General features: G+C 39.9%; 1 protein-coding gene across 1 annotated transcript; it reads right to left on the bottom strand.

Moving 5' to 3' along the window:
- Window positions 1–14,647: 14,647 nt before the first annotated feature.
- fign (fidgetin) lies at window positions 14,648–16,870 on the bottom strand (the record flags this gene model as incomplete). Its single annotated transcript, XM_079465135.1, has 1 exon — window positions 14,648–16,870. One exon carries the CDS (start codon window positions 16,868–16,870, stop codon window positions 14,690–14,692), a length of 2,181 nt encoding a protein of 726 aa, XP_079321261.1. The 3' UTR covers window positions 14,648–14,689.
- Window positions 16,871–17,169: the final 299 nt, after the last annotated feature.

Below are 17,169 nucleotides of genomic sequence, written 5' to 3'. Positions count from 1 at the left end.
ACGATTAGGTACTTCAAACGAGCCTTATCGCCATGGGAAATTGATGACTCAATCCAGGGGAAGATGGACGACTTCATTTGTGTCATATAAAGAGAGCTGTATCGCTCATAACGCTGTTATGATTGAGCTTTAAGGGAAGCGTTCATAATGATATTACATCCAGATATGCCTCTCTTCATCTGGCATCCAGCCATCCGTGCGGATATGTGTGTGTGAGGGCTTGTAGGAGGCGGAGACGAGATGACAGGGGAAGTGAGTGTTGCTCAGTGGTTGCTCTTTCATAGCTCATGGCTCTCGGTCGCATTTCACTGAACTTTGTCTAAGATTTGCCTATTAATAGGAGAAATAAAAACCAACGAGGTTGAGACAACTGTATAACCCATTTATTTCCAGCGATGGCCTACAGTTTGTTGTCTCATATAGTCTCATTGTGTCTCATACAGTACGTTTAAATCCCAGAGGAAAATTGTATGCCTTGGAGGTTGCTCTATTATAGCTCATAAGACTTGATGGATTTCTTGGGTTCAAGTTACATCATTAAAATGCTTTAGAGAAATTAAAAGAGAAACAACTGAGACGATTGTTGAGATACAGAGTATGGTAGTGTAAAATTAATCTAGATTGTAACTGGATTTGGGTACATTTGATGAGAAATGTTTGAGTTCATATTGAGATCTTCAATAGTATTGAGTTTGCATTGCGGATTTGACAAATCTGAGATCAGTTTGAGACATTGTTGACATCTCTTCTGAAGCACCTCTTTTCCATAGACTGCATAAACATCGTCCGTAGGTTTCTGATGAGCTCTTTTGAAGCATAAAGTGGGCGGAGCCGGTTGTGAAACCACTTGTCACTCAGGTGGCCCTGCACCTTATTTGCAGAATTAAACACTTTTGCCTCTCCAGGTGCTGTTTTTTTTAATATAAGCCATACCTGCCACTTGTATAGAATTTCGACGTTGACAGGCGCTCTTTTACATGTCAATCCCAAAATGACATTAATTAGACATCGTTGAAAGGCGGAGATATGAAATTTTAGATTTCACATCTGATAGCGAGGCGTACAGGCGTTTTCTGTGTGTACGTTTGTTCTATGAATCACGTACGCACTTTGAGAAATGATCGTAAAAACTAGTTTAGTTTCTATGCAACATTGCAACAAATGTCACCCAATAACATTCACAGGTGCAGGAAAAGTGATGTAGATGTTGGACAGAATTGCAGTAACGTGCAGAGCTCAGGAATTTTAAGATCTAGATGAGATTTAAGATCATATTGAGAACTTAATGAGAATTGTTTGAGTTCATTTTCTGAATCTTTCGCAGTGTGCAATATTTTTTTATCTCTTCTGAAATTCTGAAGAAAAGGCATCTTAAAAGCAAAGGCAATTCTCGGTTTGTTCTCCAGGTAATCTCATTGTCATGGAGAGCGATTTCTAACTGGAATCTTACAATAGATATCAAGTGACTCAACACAGCACCGGAATTATTGACAAAATAAGTTTGTCATGTTCTTTCTCCTACGCAGTTTTTAGTGTAGTCTGGGTTTTACCAAAATACTACACAGTTTATTTTGTGCAAAGCCTTTGAGGTCAACAAATAAAAAAGCGTTAAAACGCTAATGAGCCTCTTTGCAGTAATATATTTTAAGTTGCATTTTATTATTTGCATTTAGCTTTGTTTATTTCCTTCTTTCAGCTGACAAATCACAACAGACCCTTAATCCACCTTCTGAGAAGGAGTGTTGAAATGAATGAGATCTCATTTGTGAAGAGAGGGAAGAGAGGGTGTGAATGGAGCCTGAGATGGAGGGAAGTAAATGGATAAAGAACAAAGGGAAAACACTTGAGGCGATCGGCCCTGGCAGCTCTTGAGCTTTCTTTCCTTTTTCCTGTAATTTTAAAATGTTTCCCTCCACCTCCAGCAAAGTGCAATAACAGCGTACAGATTGCTTATGTCATCACATTTTGACAAACCTTCCAATCCAATTTGACCTTCATTTTCACCCATCTGCTTCGCCTTTATTTCACTGTTCCAGCGCTCACTCTTACTCTGAATTTCTCTACTTTCTGTTGTCATTCAGTCATTCGTGTGTAAAGGGACAAAAATGAATAAATCTCGCAGCCACAACACTGTTTATTTTAAATGTAAAAGATCAACTTAATTCTGTTATGAATAACTTCGTCTGAAATATTGAGTGAACATTTTAACCAAGTTTGTAAACTTATTCATATAGATAATTTAACATATATTTCAGGAATGATAAATGGGTTTGGTCCAGGTTAGGGGAAAAGTCCAGGGCGGTTCAGCCAAGACAAAACATTTTTAAAACGGAAACAACGGTGCGTTGAACACCCTGTTCTGATGACGCAAGAGTTGCAACTTTGGCATCTAAGAAAGCTGTTATTTTTGTTCTTTTTGAAGAATTTTCTGAGCCTGATGTAATCGGTATAAATGTGTGTTTAATACGGCAAAATACACAAATACACATTTGTAAATGACCCATTGTGCGAGTTGTCTCTTTGAGACGTAGTTTATATATACATAAACATTTAGATTACATATATATATATATATATTTAATTTGGTTCCAAAATGAGATAAATTAGTAAAATCATGTTTTTTTATTATGTGATCTTGTTTTTATTGTGTTTTATTGTGTAGCTGTATTTTTTAGTTGTTATGTCTTAAATGAAAACAAACCAACTGAAGTTTGATTGATATCAAAAAACGAAGTCATTTCATTTTGGAATATCTTGGTGTATCTATGTGTCCACAACACTTTTCTTTCACATTCAAATTATATTAAATTATAAAAATAGATGAAGTACTAGAAGTTAGTCAAATGCCTTTATACTAAATGACTGCAATACAACAGCACATGTAGGTTCAATAAAAATGATTAAAGAATAGAAAAAAGGCCTTACAGTAAAGATATCAAGTTTAGATATTCATGCAGTGATGGTCAAAACTGCAAGTATTCAGAAAGCAATCTGACAGTAATCTGATAATCTAAACCATACACTTTTGTAAAAACCTGCATATAGGGATGGGTATCGGTAAGATTAATAATTTGATGCAAAAACACATGATGTAAAATGAGGTTAAACATTTTAAGTTTCTTTAATATGGCTGAACTTTAGAACTGCAGTTTACAAATGCTTCTGAGCAAACAGAAAATGCCACATAACAAAAAGTTATGCACAGGAGCACATCATAATGTAATTCAACATATTTACTTTACATCACTATGGTTTTTTTGGCTGGTAGTTTTAGGTCTACATAAATGTAAGTACTATTAAGTATTTTTTTAATTATATGTCCTATTTTTTATGAGTTTACTAGCACATTTACTTCAATTTACTAAAGTATATACTGTATACTCCGTGGCCTAATTATTAAAAACAATGTTATAACTTGTTCTCAAATAAATGACTTTTATTTTGATGGGTTGCGGGTAAGTGCTTTCGGTATCCCACCCAGAAATACTGAATAAATATCACCGAACTCCAACGAGATTCTATATTCAATGTGGGCAGTAGCTGGGAAGGTTTTGGGACGGACTCTATATTGGCAGTCCAAATATAATTAATAGGCCTATATTTACTCTCGGTCAATGTTAGTAATGTAATTGATATTTCAATTGGTTTGTTCCATTCAGACGTTCTCATACCCTTTCGTGCGTCTCTATATTAACTCTGGACTTGTCAATCACTCCTCGGATATCTGATTTTCATGTGTGATAAACAGAGCAGCGTGAGAAAGCGAGAGACGCTCCTCATATCAAACAGACACTCACCGGGCGAGATGGAGACTGACATTTACCTGCGATTCCTCCAGTAGGGCCTAAAATGACAGAGCGCGTAATGCGTTCAGGCCCTCAAAAAATGCCACTTCAGATCTGGAATCAATTTGCATTTCCCCCGAGCCCGGATAACAGGCCGCCGTCAGAGGAGGATTCAAATCCGCCATCAATAATGATGTTACGGAGAGGTGCGCGGAGGGGAGAGGGATCAAATTGAAAGACTGATGCTATATGTTTCAAATGATTGCCCTGTGAGCTGTGTGTGTGTGTTTATGCGTGTGCGGTTATTGTAGAGCACCCTATTAGCTTCCCTTGTTCTTTGCTCCAGGTTAAGACTTGCAGGAAGAGATGCGGTAAAACTAACAGATGAGCGTGTCAACCGTCCCTTTTAACCCTCCACCAACCAATAGTGTGCAACAGTGAACCGACCACTTTGAAGCCAATATATTGTTTATTTTTATTGTGTGTGTGTACCTGTATCGCATGCTGCTCAAAAAATGAAAGGAACACAAATCACATAATTAGATCTCGAATCTAATCTAAAAATAATATCTATGATAATCTGTAATCTGATCTATAATAATACGGTTATAAAAAACATGAATACATTATTTAAAGGATTTTAAACGGTAGTGTGATCATACTGTTAACATGAATTCATTTGGCAATGATAATCATATATAACAAATCTGATATTGTGACAGACCTTTTCTTGATTATTAAGTTAATTTATTGTTCACAAATGAACATTTATCTTTGGCTTCCTCATACGCCATAAACAAGAACACCAGTACAAGAAAATACATCAACATGAAAACAACATTTTAAATTGTTCCTTTTTTTAATTTTCAACGTGATTTATGAAATTAAACACGCTTTTAAAAGCGAAGATGTTGCATCTCTCCTTTTTTAAATGTAGAAAATAAATGTGATTTTTTTCGAAACCTCCTGTTGCAACCAGAGCTTCTTGTGCTGCAATAATTTCTATATTTGAGAAGACGACCTACAATCAGTACAAGTGCAAAGTATTACAGTCAATTAGGGATTTTCAAATAGTAATTAAGATATTAATAAGAATCCACACTTTCAGAATTAAAGCCAAACTGGTGTAAGAACTTCATTTATGGTTGTAATTAAAATGTTTTGTCTCTATAAAAAAGGCAGACGGATAATTGCCGGCGAATTAGAACAGAAAATTGTGTCACTCTTCGGATGAAGTAAGAGGCATTATAAAGACATAACTTTTATATAATGGGCCACTCTGTGGTTTCTTGACATTAATGAGGATATATTTATTGCGCGGTGAGCGAGGACGAGGTATCAGCTGTGATCAGCACATCATTAAGTTCTTCTTCAACTGCCGTTTTCAAGACGCTAACGGAGGTACATGACACTTTGGGCACTTTGTGAAAATGTGCAGCCAATGAGGGATGATGGTATGATGATCGGAGATGTTCCACGTTACGTGGAGTGCTGTGGGGAGGGTCGTGCGTCGCCATTTCTCTTCATTCAGAACGGGTTGAAAATGTATGAAATGACAGGTGGAGGATGGTGACCTCATGGCATCAGTGATTGGATGGATGTCATTGCCGTCTGTTATCAGTGGGGGAGATCGGCATGGTCCATTCTGGGGTAAAACAGAGGAGAATAATTTGGTTTTGCTGAATTAGGAAGAGAAAGAAGACGCTATTTAAATGAAACGTATCATTTGTTCAATGTTGAAACAGTTTATTTTTAATTTTTAAAGATGTTAGTTGATTTAAGACATAAGTTGATTGCTCTGAAAAGCTGAAATGCGGTGGTGTTTTTAAAACACTAAACATTTTTCAGAAGTGAATTCTGCATCTATAGAAACACAATGCAGGATGATTAAACTCTTATGTTGCACTTACTGCTCTTGTGCTTTATATATTTACATATTATCATTATTATCTGTATATTTGTTTGCATTGAACAGTTGCTGTTAACCAGAGAGACATATAGTGCTCTCTCTCATTCCGCACATGCTGTCGAACCAGCAACTCTGGGATCTACATGCTGTATAGTAAAATGTCTGACTTGATGCCGTTCTTTTCAACTACTTCTTCGCCTGCTCCGGCCGTTCACACCTGAACTGCAAAGGCATAACGCACCCGTACGCATCTCGGCCCTCTCGATCTCAGCCGACCTCATGACCCTTACCTAGACACCTCTTCTCCTCCATCATGTAGGAGTGAAGGCTGTGGGTTTTTAACTCTATGCAGCAAAGGCAAGTGCTAATTGGAGGTGGGCAGTCTGACTGGAGGAGACCACCTGCTCACACACACACACACACATATGCAACTGTAATGTTTCTGCATGCACTTAAGCCTCAGCGTACACAGTCAGTCCTGCCTGCAGCTAGACAGCAGCCTCAGCGGTCTAACATCCATCTTCAGATCACAGAGGAATATTTTGGAGCAGCTATTCTTTATCGATTGCTTGGAAGCTTTTTAAATGTGTTTATAAATGCACAAGTGTGAGAGCTCAGCCCGTTTCTGACAACGGTCCATTCCCATCGCCCCAACCCCCCCCCCCCCCCCCCTGTCTCTCTCATAAATATAATAGCAAATTTATTGATCAATCTCATCTTTCCTGATAAGGTGTAAATGTATTTTGGTGAATCTGTCCATATATGCATGCAAAAACACCCAATTTTAAGATTTTTGCATTGTTACATTATTTTAAGACAATTCCTTTCCAATTTCAGATAAATATGTGTAAAATGTACACTTCTTACTTGGCAACAATTGCTTATTGCACATAGCCATTGTGTAAAGTTACAAACATTTCCGATGTGAAGCAAAGTGTCTGAAATTCCACAGCATCACAGTAAAATCACTGTAACACGACTTGAGGTCATACATTTAACTAAGAGGTTAAACAAAATACAATGACAATGTTGCAACTTTGAGCCGTGCGTTCAGTTTCGGATGGGGCGATACAATTAAATGTGAATGTTCATTGATGCATATATTTTGAATAATGACAGACCGTGTTGGACTCAGAAAGAGATTTCAGTCTGTGTGTTTTTTTCATGTAAATGCATCAGGTGCTTAGATAAAGCAGGGTAGCCTACAGATAAAATAAAACACGTGCACCCTGTTTCCATTTCTCTTCTCTTTTTTTACATCAGGCACTTCACACACAAACCATTAACATACCCTTTGCTTTTGAAACACACACACACAGCGTGTGTGTACATGTCTTGTTAGAAAGGAGCAGATAAAACTCCCAATTAGTGCTGCAGTGACCACGCGCTCTCCGTGCGCGCTGAAGACAGAGCGCGCCGACGCGTGTGCGTGCGCGGGGTGCGGGCGAGCGATAGAGGAAGAAAAGAGGGTCGTGGGGGAGAGAGAGAGAGAGAGAGAGGAAGATGAGAACAGCTTAAGCATTCATTTTGAGTAGAGAGACAGGTCCTATTAACATTTAACAGCGTTTGTGCAACTTGGTGCGGAGGTTATGATGCAAATGAAGGAGAATTAAAAATGGCCAGGGCTTTGGCATTGATGGATTGCAGTCTGGCAGCTCTCACACTTCCTAGTGTCCATCAGAAGCGATTACTATGTAATTAAAGCTTATTTCTGGACTCTCCGGCGCATAATTACTTTGTGAATGTAACCATCATCTAAAAGCCGGAGAAAAGGCTCGAGCGTTTAGTTGGGCAGTCATTTCCTCCGGCTTGTGTCAGATATAGCCATCAGACGGCGCAAAAGAACTGTCACTTTTAATAAGAGGCAAAAAATTAAATGAAACAGTATGCTTATTACAGAAAAATTAGGCTTTCAAGAGTCCTTTTTGCTATTTGCATAATTTATTCTTTCTCTCTTCCCCCTCCCTGCTTCGGGAGCTTTAGGCAATTTCCCCTCGCATTTAAATCGATTGCACATTTAAGGCTACTTAAAGAAAATTATCACTTTGCATATTTTAATTGTTATGAAGGAAGTGATTTGAGAGAGGTCTGCGCCTCATCCTCTCGAGCCGCGGAGTGAGAGAGAGAGACGCGGCGTGGTGCGGGCGCAACGCGGGCGCTGTGGCGTCGCAGATAACCTCGAGTTCACACTCTCCACTCCACTTTCATCAGAATGCTAATGAGCACGCGACGCCAGGATAAGTGGATCTTTGATATTTACAAAATAGGCCCTAATAACGGCAATGTAATTTGTTTTACTCAACTTTATTTTTTTGCATATTTTCTTATCACATCCCTTTTCATGTTTATATTTTTGGGGGGGTGCTGGTTTGAACTGAAACACAATACAGTTCGCAGACTCTCACTGCAGTTAATGAGGAAGATTTACATTTCGTCATTTAGCAGACGCTTTTATCCAAAGCCACTTACAAATGAGGTGAACAATGGAAGCGATTGGAACAACACAAGGACAACAAAACGCATAAGTGCAATAAAACAGGTCTCATATATCCTAACATAAGGTTTTATTTTTTATTTTTATGAAAATTAGAAAAGAAAAGTGGTCATGTTTACCAATTTACTGCTGTATTTATTTTCTTTTAGGTTGCTGTTGTTGTCTGTGCATTTGGTGAACTGGATCTTTGAAAAATAACAAAATATGCATTAATAAGTAGCTACACATGATTTCTTGCTTTATTTGTGCATGACACATTACAGTTTCACACTTTCATTGCAGTTAATGAAGTACACAGATTTCTCTATTTTCTCTGCTAATTTTAATAAAATGTTATTTTTTCAAAGAAATCATTACCCTCCTTGGATATCATATAAAACACATTTTAGTGCCTCTGGTGGATTATAACTCAAATGATACTTTATTTCTGTTAATGTCCACAGGTTTGTGTGAGCATTATGTCTGATAGAGCAATCTCAATGATATACTGCAGGAAAGAAACCTCAGCATGTGTGTCGGTCAGCTGGATTCGTCCAAAATAAAGTTCACCGACGTTCCGCTCCGATGCTAATGAGCACACTAAACCCGGACGAATGGATCTTTGATATTCATGAAATAATTCTGTTACACAATTTTGCTCATCCCACTATCTTATCAAGGGTTTTTCCTTCGGTCAGTTGGTTTCACTGGGTTTGTTTTTTTAAATAAAGTTCACAGGCTTCAACTCACTTTCATCATGTTAATGAGGAGGATAACACTGATGCATCTTTGATGTTTACAAAACAGGCCCTAACAACTGCAGTATCCTTTTAGACAACTTTAGTTTTCATTTTTTACAATTCCTTATCAACACTAATTTAGTAGTTTCTTCTTTTTGTTTGAACACTTGATTTGATTAAACCGTTCTTGTTTCTATATAGCACATTTTTCTATATAAAGTGCCATACACACTGTATAAAGTAACACACTGATATAAAACAAGTACACATCATGTGTGTATTCTGTAATCTCCTTGATTTCTTCATAATGAGCTGTCATAAACACAGCTTGTGTTCAGTACATGAGAAATAATAGCACCGGTTAAAATCCCCAAATGCAAAAATACACATTGGGATAAAATCATGTATTGCCATATTCAACCAAAAACCTAAGATTGTATTTTTTAAGCTACGACCTACACTTTTTTATTCCTCACACATTTAGTGGGATTACATCCAGGACATTATTTGAGTAAATATGAAATGCTAAATGTAATAAAGCCATCATAAGCGATATACGTGTGCTCTTATACAGTATGTGCCACCTCAGCTGTGATGTTAAGGACGAGCTTGAGGCAATAAAAACTGACCAGAGACTTTTGATGGTGCCAAAGCCTCCTGATTAGAAGCTAACATCAGTCGATGCATGACTCAGCAACGCTCGCCGCTATTGGCTGCCACTCTTTGACCTGTATTGAAGTCAAGGAGACCTGCAGACATCACGCCTTCAACGGCAGAGTTGCAGACTTAATTGCATTTTAATGAACACAGATGCAACCTTACAGCTATTAGAAATAAAAAGGAAATGTACAAATGAGAAAATACAACGTGTCATGAACGTCTAAAGGTGTTTGTTCACATCCTAAACATAGCCTGCATTCCCATTTTGGACTCCAGTGATACGCTTGTCTTTTCTGTGTGTAGGTGCCATAGACATTGATAAAAACTGCGTCCTGGTTCAGTCCGAGTGCATTGCCTGCATTGCTGTGAAGGACCCTGTTTAAATTGCATCCATTAAGTGAGCGTATTTTAGCATGTACAGCCACATAAATGACACACGGCTCTTTTCAGACGAAGCAGCCATGGGCATCAAATGCACCAACTTCCCAATGTTAATTGTACTGCAGCTTCCCACGCATAGACCATACACTACATAATTATGCCATCAAAAAAAGGAAAGAAAAATCTAGGGCATTAATGGAATGTCTTATACGAGCGAAAGAATAATGAAATATCACAAACAATGGAAACTGTACTTAAGAAACGCAGCAAATGGTTTGGGAAACGGATGCTAATGGTCATCATTCACAAACGTAATTGCTGGGTTGCATCAGGACTCTTTAAGCACATGTGCCGGTCTTGTTAAACGGCAGTTATTGTCATTTAGAGGCATTATGTTTGTTTAATACTCGGCTTTTAAAATGTGCTTTGTTAAAAAAACCTTTCATGTTTAATGATATGCTTGACATAAAATGTCTTAATATATACATTTGCTAGTCATTTATTTCAATTTGCACATTTATATCCAATAGAATATACAACTTCAAGAAAGAAGTCAAATAAAAAACAAATGTTAACAAATGACGTGATCTGACTGGATGTCTATGCTGTTGCCCAGTTAAGATGTAACCAGTCAATGTTTTATTTCACTTCTCGTTTATTTCTAGTTTACATAATAAAAAATACTAATACCCACCTTTGATATATTGTGCAATGTATAGGTCTCTCAAATATGCATGTCATCATTACATAAAGCTCCTCAATCATAACTCCATCGTACTGAGATTCCAAACGGAGGCAACACAAAAAAGCCACAACGTTTCAAAAGCATTTGAACGATCTTTTATTGACCTTTGTCCCTATGCATACATGAAAATACATTTACGTCGAATGCAATAATGGCAATAATGTACATACACACACATAATAACATGTATGTGGTTTCAAAACATTATACTAATAACAAATGTACATTAAGTACACAAATGTGCAAGTGTATCTAATGTACAAATACGGCATATGAAATGCATCTACATTTCATATAGACTTTTTCATAAAAAAAATGCACACGTACACACTTCATAATAAGTGCACACACATCCACATGCACACTACAGTTCACAAAGAGGGAAAGCGGTTTACTTTGATTGAGGGGTGAAAAAAAGATATTTGCATGTAGAGACCTCGGAGAAGACCTATACAGTCCACAATATCCGAAACGAATCCTCAGAGGCCGAGTGTTGAGTGTGCATCGTCTGTGCCCTATGTGTCTTTTCAACATGTGCAGGTACTCGCTCCGTGTACGTACAGACAGTCTTTTTGAGGTAGACTGCTCAAGTCAAAGAACAAGCCTTTTGTTGAACCTTTTTTGTTCGTTTTTATACTTTTTTTTCTTTATTTCCTTTTATACAAATGTGTGACATTCAAAAAAGACAGAACATAAGTACTACATGTCAATATGTAGCAATGAGGTAGAAATGGTCATAAGGAATAATGGTCAAATCAAACACGGATGAGATCGTTCTATATAGATGAAAGAAACATCTATAACAGCACTGAAAGAAGAAGAAAGTCAACAGACACAAACAGAAGGGAAAGGAAATCAAGCGGCTTTTGATTCATATCTACACCGGAGATGTGCTTTCAAACTTTTTTTGTACTTTTCGGGATGTTCCCCTCCTTCCTCCCTCTTCTTTTCAATCGATTTGAGGAATGTTTAGGTTCAATATAAGTGAAGCTTTATTGACCGGATGGGTTGCAGAATGTCGATTTGAGTGGAACATAGTGTGGGCTTGTTTTGGAAATTAAACACGCCGTCGGTACTTCATGGATGAACAACTCATTGCATTACTAATGTAACTCCTGTGATAGTTATGTTCGCAAAATGTCTCTTTGTAGTGTCCTTGCGTACTCATGAAACAGGTCAAAAGATTGGACTTCACTTGGAGTTCACAAATATACCAAATCTTTAATTTGAGTATTTCAACTGTACAATGAGCCCAGACTGAAAAATGTGTCAAATTATTTTTTGTATACCATCAATAGCGACTTGTATTGAAGCTGTAACATTCCTATATACTATTATAAAGCACTCGCAAATAAAAAATAGTTTTGTTCAACAATCCAGTCTACAAAAAGTGTAGCACAACCCTAAAAACAACATCAGAAAGACTGTTCATTTAACTTTTACAGTCAGTGTGGTTTTGTTCATCAGTGCTTTTTGGCTTCAAAATACACAGAATATAATCATTACCAACAAAAGAGATAACTATATTTTGCCTCAATAACTGGTTTAATCTACAAGTTCCTCTGAAAGTGTGAATGTGATGGAACGTATGGATCAATTTGACCTTAAAGTAAAATAGTTTTGTTCGCTTTGGTTTTGAGGGAGGACAAATAAGCGTGACAGGCTTTAACACAAAACGTTAAAAGTGCATTTGACAAATTGCACAATAGAAACTTTTCTTCAAAACAACACCAAACAAAACACTTAAAGGAACGCAAAAAGCTTTTCGCTTCAGACACCGAACCAAGGCTGGAAATTGTGGTCCTTTGGGCGCACGTATCACTTTACAAACATTATGAAATAAGCGTCCCACAGCTACTGAACAGTGTATCTGGAAGTGTGAGAAAAGCAAACAGATATTTCTTCAAGGATATGTCATATATACATGTAGTGGAGATCTGGTGCCTCCACCAGCTAAATAAGCACCTTAAATGGTGACAAATTACACTGCAGAGGACAAAAAATGTTGAAGATGAAAACAGAGCGTGGGTCCTGTCCAACACTTGAGACACATGATATAAAGGCAGAGGATAGAAAGAGATTGAAAACGAGGGAACAAATCACATCACCGCCTCTCTAGTGCTAGATCAAAAGCTGACTCAAATGCTTCTGGAAGTAAACATATCGAGAAACAAACGGAAATACATTCAAAAACAAGGTTTCCTCTTGCTGTTAACAATTGGATATCCCAACATACCCTATGGATTTACGTAAGCTCAACGCATTGTCGTGGTGCATCAAACCCCAAGTACTGGGCACTCGGGTAGCTTGCTATAAATCTACAGGCTTAAAGAGTTAGTTTACCCAAAAATGAAAATTCTTGCATCAGTTATTTAGCCTCATGTCATTCGAAACCTCTATGACATTCTTCTTTATGGAGAACACAAAAGAAGAAATTCTGAAAAACGTATATAACCAAACAACATTGTGCCCCGATGACTTCCATTGTATAGGCACAAAAACATTTCACAAAATATCTTCTTTTGTGTTCCACTGAAGACTAACAATACGAGGGTGAAAGATGACAGAATTTGTATTTTTTGTGTGAACTTTCCCATTAAGAATGCTTTTTCAGAGCATGTGTTTGGTGTCATCTGGGCTCTTGGAGCATAAGAATTGCACAGGTAGTATGAGCCTCGATGTTTACAGATACCTCAGATACCTGAACAAACCTAAAGAGCTTACAACCTCTGTTCCGGTCGAAGAGAAAGTAGGGCTAAACTGAGGTAAGACAGAACGCAGGGTAACACGTGAGCCTTCTGATATCTCCACACCAACACCACACAGCAGCAGGACAGTGTCCACAACCAAAAACCAAACGTACGTAACTACGTTATGAAAAATGTGAAGATGTTCTTTCCACCTCTTTCTTTAATATAGTAGCCTCTTTGTACAATTTTCGTTCACCCCAATTCTTCCATCTATTCTGCAGAGGAGGCAAACCTGACATATTGTACTTCACGCGAATGTCGACCTCTACTGCATACTCGGACACGGTTCCAGATTAACCTTATCTACACAACAGACAGTGCCCATCTTTGACTCCGGGAATCTTTGAAGAGTCTATAAATGTGCGACGCAGAAGAACAGGTGTGCAGTTAATACAGAATTCTGCTTTCCCAACGTAAAGCAATAAAATGCGATTTAGAGAAATGTAATACATAATGGAAGGAAAAAAACGCCTCGAATTTTCTTTCCAACAAGCCAGACATACCTGGTTACATTCATAGTCATAACCTTTTCATCTTTTAACAGGTTGAGGTAAACCAAGAGACCAAGCAAATTAGAAAGCAAACCCAATGTTGTCAGCAGTATGCAGTGGTATCACATAATCGTTTTGAGGTACTGTACAAATCACAATCCCTTTCCTGAGTTTTTCAAGGAAATCAAACACAAGCGAATTGAATAAATTAGGATCCAGATTACAATATGGACCCTCTACTGCCCGTCGCGGGGTCTACAGGTGAGACGTGATTGAGGAATACTGTTGTTCTTTCGATTGACGTGTTGAGAACAGAAAAGGAAAGAAAAGCAGAACATGTCTGTTCGAGTTTCATGTTAAAGCTCTCTATATTAGCACATGCCACCAATGTCGATGGTGAGGCAAACAAATCCGAATCGATAAAGCACCACTTCAGGCACTTCATAGCAACAGAATCTTAAAAACAGCAGAATGATATTTACATACAAAGAAGTTTGTCCTCACTTATAGAGTTCCTTGGTACTGAGAGTACTGACCCCAAAAACAGTGTTGCTCTGTCTGGATTATGTGCAAAGGGCCAGACCTTGACTTACAGTACTGCCATGCATCATTCAACTCTATCTGACCGTTCCACAGGTTCTTCTTCAGGGGTCATCTGCGTTTAAAAAAAACACTTTAGAACTGCACGCGTCACCCAAAGAGTTCGTAATTGTACCCAGCGGGTCACTCCGTGGGTCTATATTTGCCCTCCCTCTTTACTGACTACAGCCAAACATCTTATTCCATTCAGTGTATGTATCAAGCTCTTTCTGCGATATGCTGGGCTGTATTTTGCAAAAAACATTCTCAAAGTCTTGGTACGACACCGGTCTCATCTGACCTGGCATCATTCCCGAAAGGTCTGCACCGGACATGCCATGGATAGGACCAACCATGGCCTCCTGGCAAAGCCGGACCACATCCAGCCCGGGAAAACCGTCTGTCCGCTGAACGAGCAGCGTAACCTCTTTGTCACTGAGGCAGTAGTTGTGGTGTGAGAGCAGCTGGCTGATTATCTGGTGTCGTGCAGTGGCGTCCGGTAAGGGAACTAGCAACCGCTTTAAAAAGTACCTTCGAAGAGACTCGTCAATCTCTTCAGGTTTGCTGGTGGAACATACCACTAGAACATGTTCCTCTGGCGAGCTTAGAACTCCGTCGAGCTGAAGGAGGAGTTCGCTTTTGATTCGGTTAACTGGACTTTCTTCGCTCAACTGGGCGGATAAGAGCAGATCTACATCACTTATGAACACGACCGAGGGCTGCCGGCAACGTGCGACAAGGAATGATGCCTGGATGATCTTATCACCCTCTCCGAGCCATTTTGTCACCAGTGCTGAGCCGCTGAGCAGAAGAAAAGCAGCCCCGAGTTGGCTGGCAACACAACGTCCGAGCAGAGTCCGGCCAGTCCCCTGAGGTCCAAAGAGGAGGATGCTGCGAGGTAAGGTGGCCATTCCGCTGAACATGTCCGGCCTCAGAATAGGCCACAGGACCTCATCTTTTATGGTGGCTTTTGCCATCTCCAGCCCGGCAATGTCACTCCAGTCCACAGGAGGAGTTTGCTGCAAAATCTCAGTAGTGACCATCTCCACCAAACTGGCATCGCTATTTTTTAACTGCTCCTCAGCGGGGTGGCTGGATGATGTAGCGGTGCCGATGGAATGAGAGAGATGCTGTCTGTTGTCATCGCTGTGGTCACTCAAAACGGGGGATCCAAACTTCCCAAACGAAGAGCCCAAGGAACCTTTGGAGGATCCGTAAGAAGGAGGGGTGAGAGCTCTGCCGGATTGCCCGCTGAACTTCCGCTGTTGATCTGGAGGCATCGACTGCTTAGTGGGCTTAAAGGCCAATGATGATACGTCAACGTTCCTGTCAAATCCATTCCCTCTGGTTGAGTCAACGAGACTGTTGTCTGGCATCCTGTACATGGGGCTTTGAGAGGAACGCTGCTGGCTATAGTTGAAATTTCCATAACTGGAGTCCATATCTCCCTGGCCCGTCATGTAAAAGGCCTTTCTTTTCAGTGTGTTGGCCGAGCTGCCGTTCAAAGGTGTCGGTGCGATTGGAGCGTGGTTGTGGGACTGGTAGGAGTAACCGGGAAGTGTGGAAGGAGGTAGGGGAGTGGGGGCAGCAATGCCTGAGGGCAGGTAAGCTGAAGGGGGGTGCGCTCCTCCTGGGCTGTAGCCCGGGGCGACAGCAGTCTGTGGGGGATAGCCTGCTGGAGGGAAGTTATAACTCGAGAGATTCGGAGAACTTGCGTTGTAGCTGGGCACCAGGGTTGGAGGAGGAGGGGGCGGAGGCTGAAGTAGCCCAGCGCTGTGCAAAGGTGAGGGGTGTGGGGAGGGTAGAGCTGGTGTGCTTTGCCCGCCGCTGTAGGTGGAATGCAAATACGAGCCATTGTAACTGCTAGCGAATTCCTGAGATGGGATGCCCGAGTGGTTTCCGCAGTTACTGCTGGAGTAGCTGGGCTCGCTCAGGCTGCTCGCCACCCCTGTTGAGCTGCCGACGCTCACTGTCACGTCTGGCGGAGGCAGGCCAGCCGTCATTCCAGTCTTACTTGCAGATAACACATCTGCAGCGCAGTTCATTGGGTAGATTCCCTCCTGCCATGGATCGCTTTCTGATTTGCGGCCGTTCAAGAGTCCTGGGGCATTTTCGGAGTACGTGCACAGGAGCGCCCGCTCACCGGGACCCTCCAGGATGCCGGAATATTTCTCTGCATACTTCTTCAGAAGGTTGGAGGCTGTCAAGGCTGATATGTCATCATTGGCCCAAGCGTACTGGTAGGTCCGCTGCAGGTGTCCACGGTACGCTTCAGCTTTATGTGCAGGGGAACGTGTGGTGGACGAGATGTCAAAATGTTGCTCTGCCCACTGCGCGTGCTCTGGGGTCCACTGCATCTTTAAGCCTGAAGAACACAAAATCAAGGATGTCAGATTTCCAATAAAAAGAATACGTGATGTTGATACAAGCAAGCATTTAGGACAAAACACACAAAACAAGTCTGAAGTAAATTTGTCTTGTTTAAGATTTGTAGATATTTCAACTGGAAAACAAGATAAAAATGCTCATATTTGGTTAGCCTAATGTAAGAAATCTGTTGACTATCTTGTCATCGTTTGCAAACATTCTTAGTGACCCAAGTAAATAAAGTGCATGCAACTGTTTGTAAATCATCCAAAACGGATGTCAAAAATAA

The sequence above is a fragment of the Barbatula barbatula genome (genome assembly GCF_947034865.1).
Source record: "Barbatula barbatula genome assembly, chromosome: 9".
In the NCBI taxonomy this organism is placed as follows: domain Eukaryota; kingdom Metazoa; phylum Chordata; class Actinopteri; order Cypriniformes; family Nemacheilidae; genus Barbatula; species Barbatula barbatula.
This window is presented reverse-complemented; position numbering and strand designations above follow the sequence as displayed.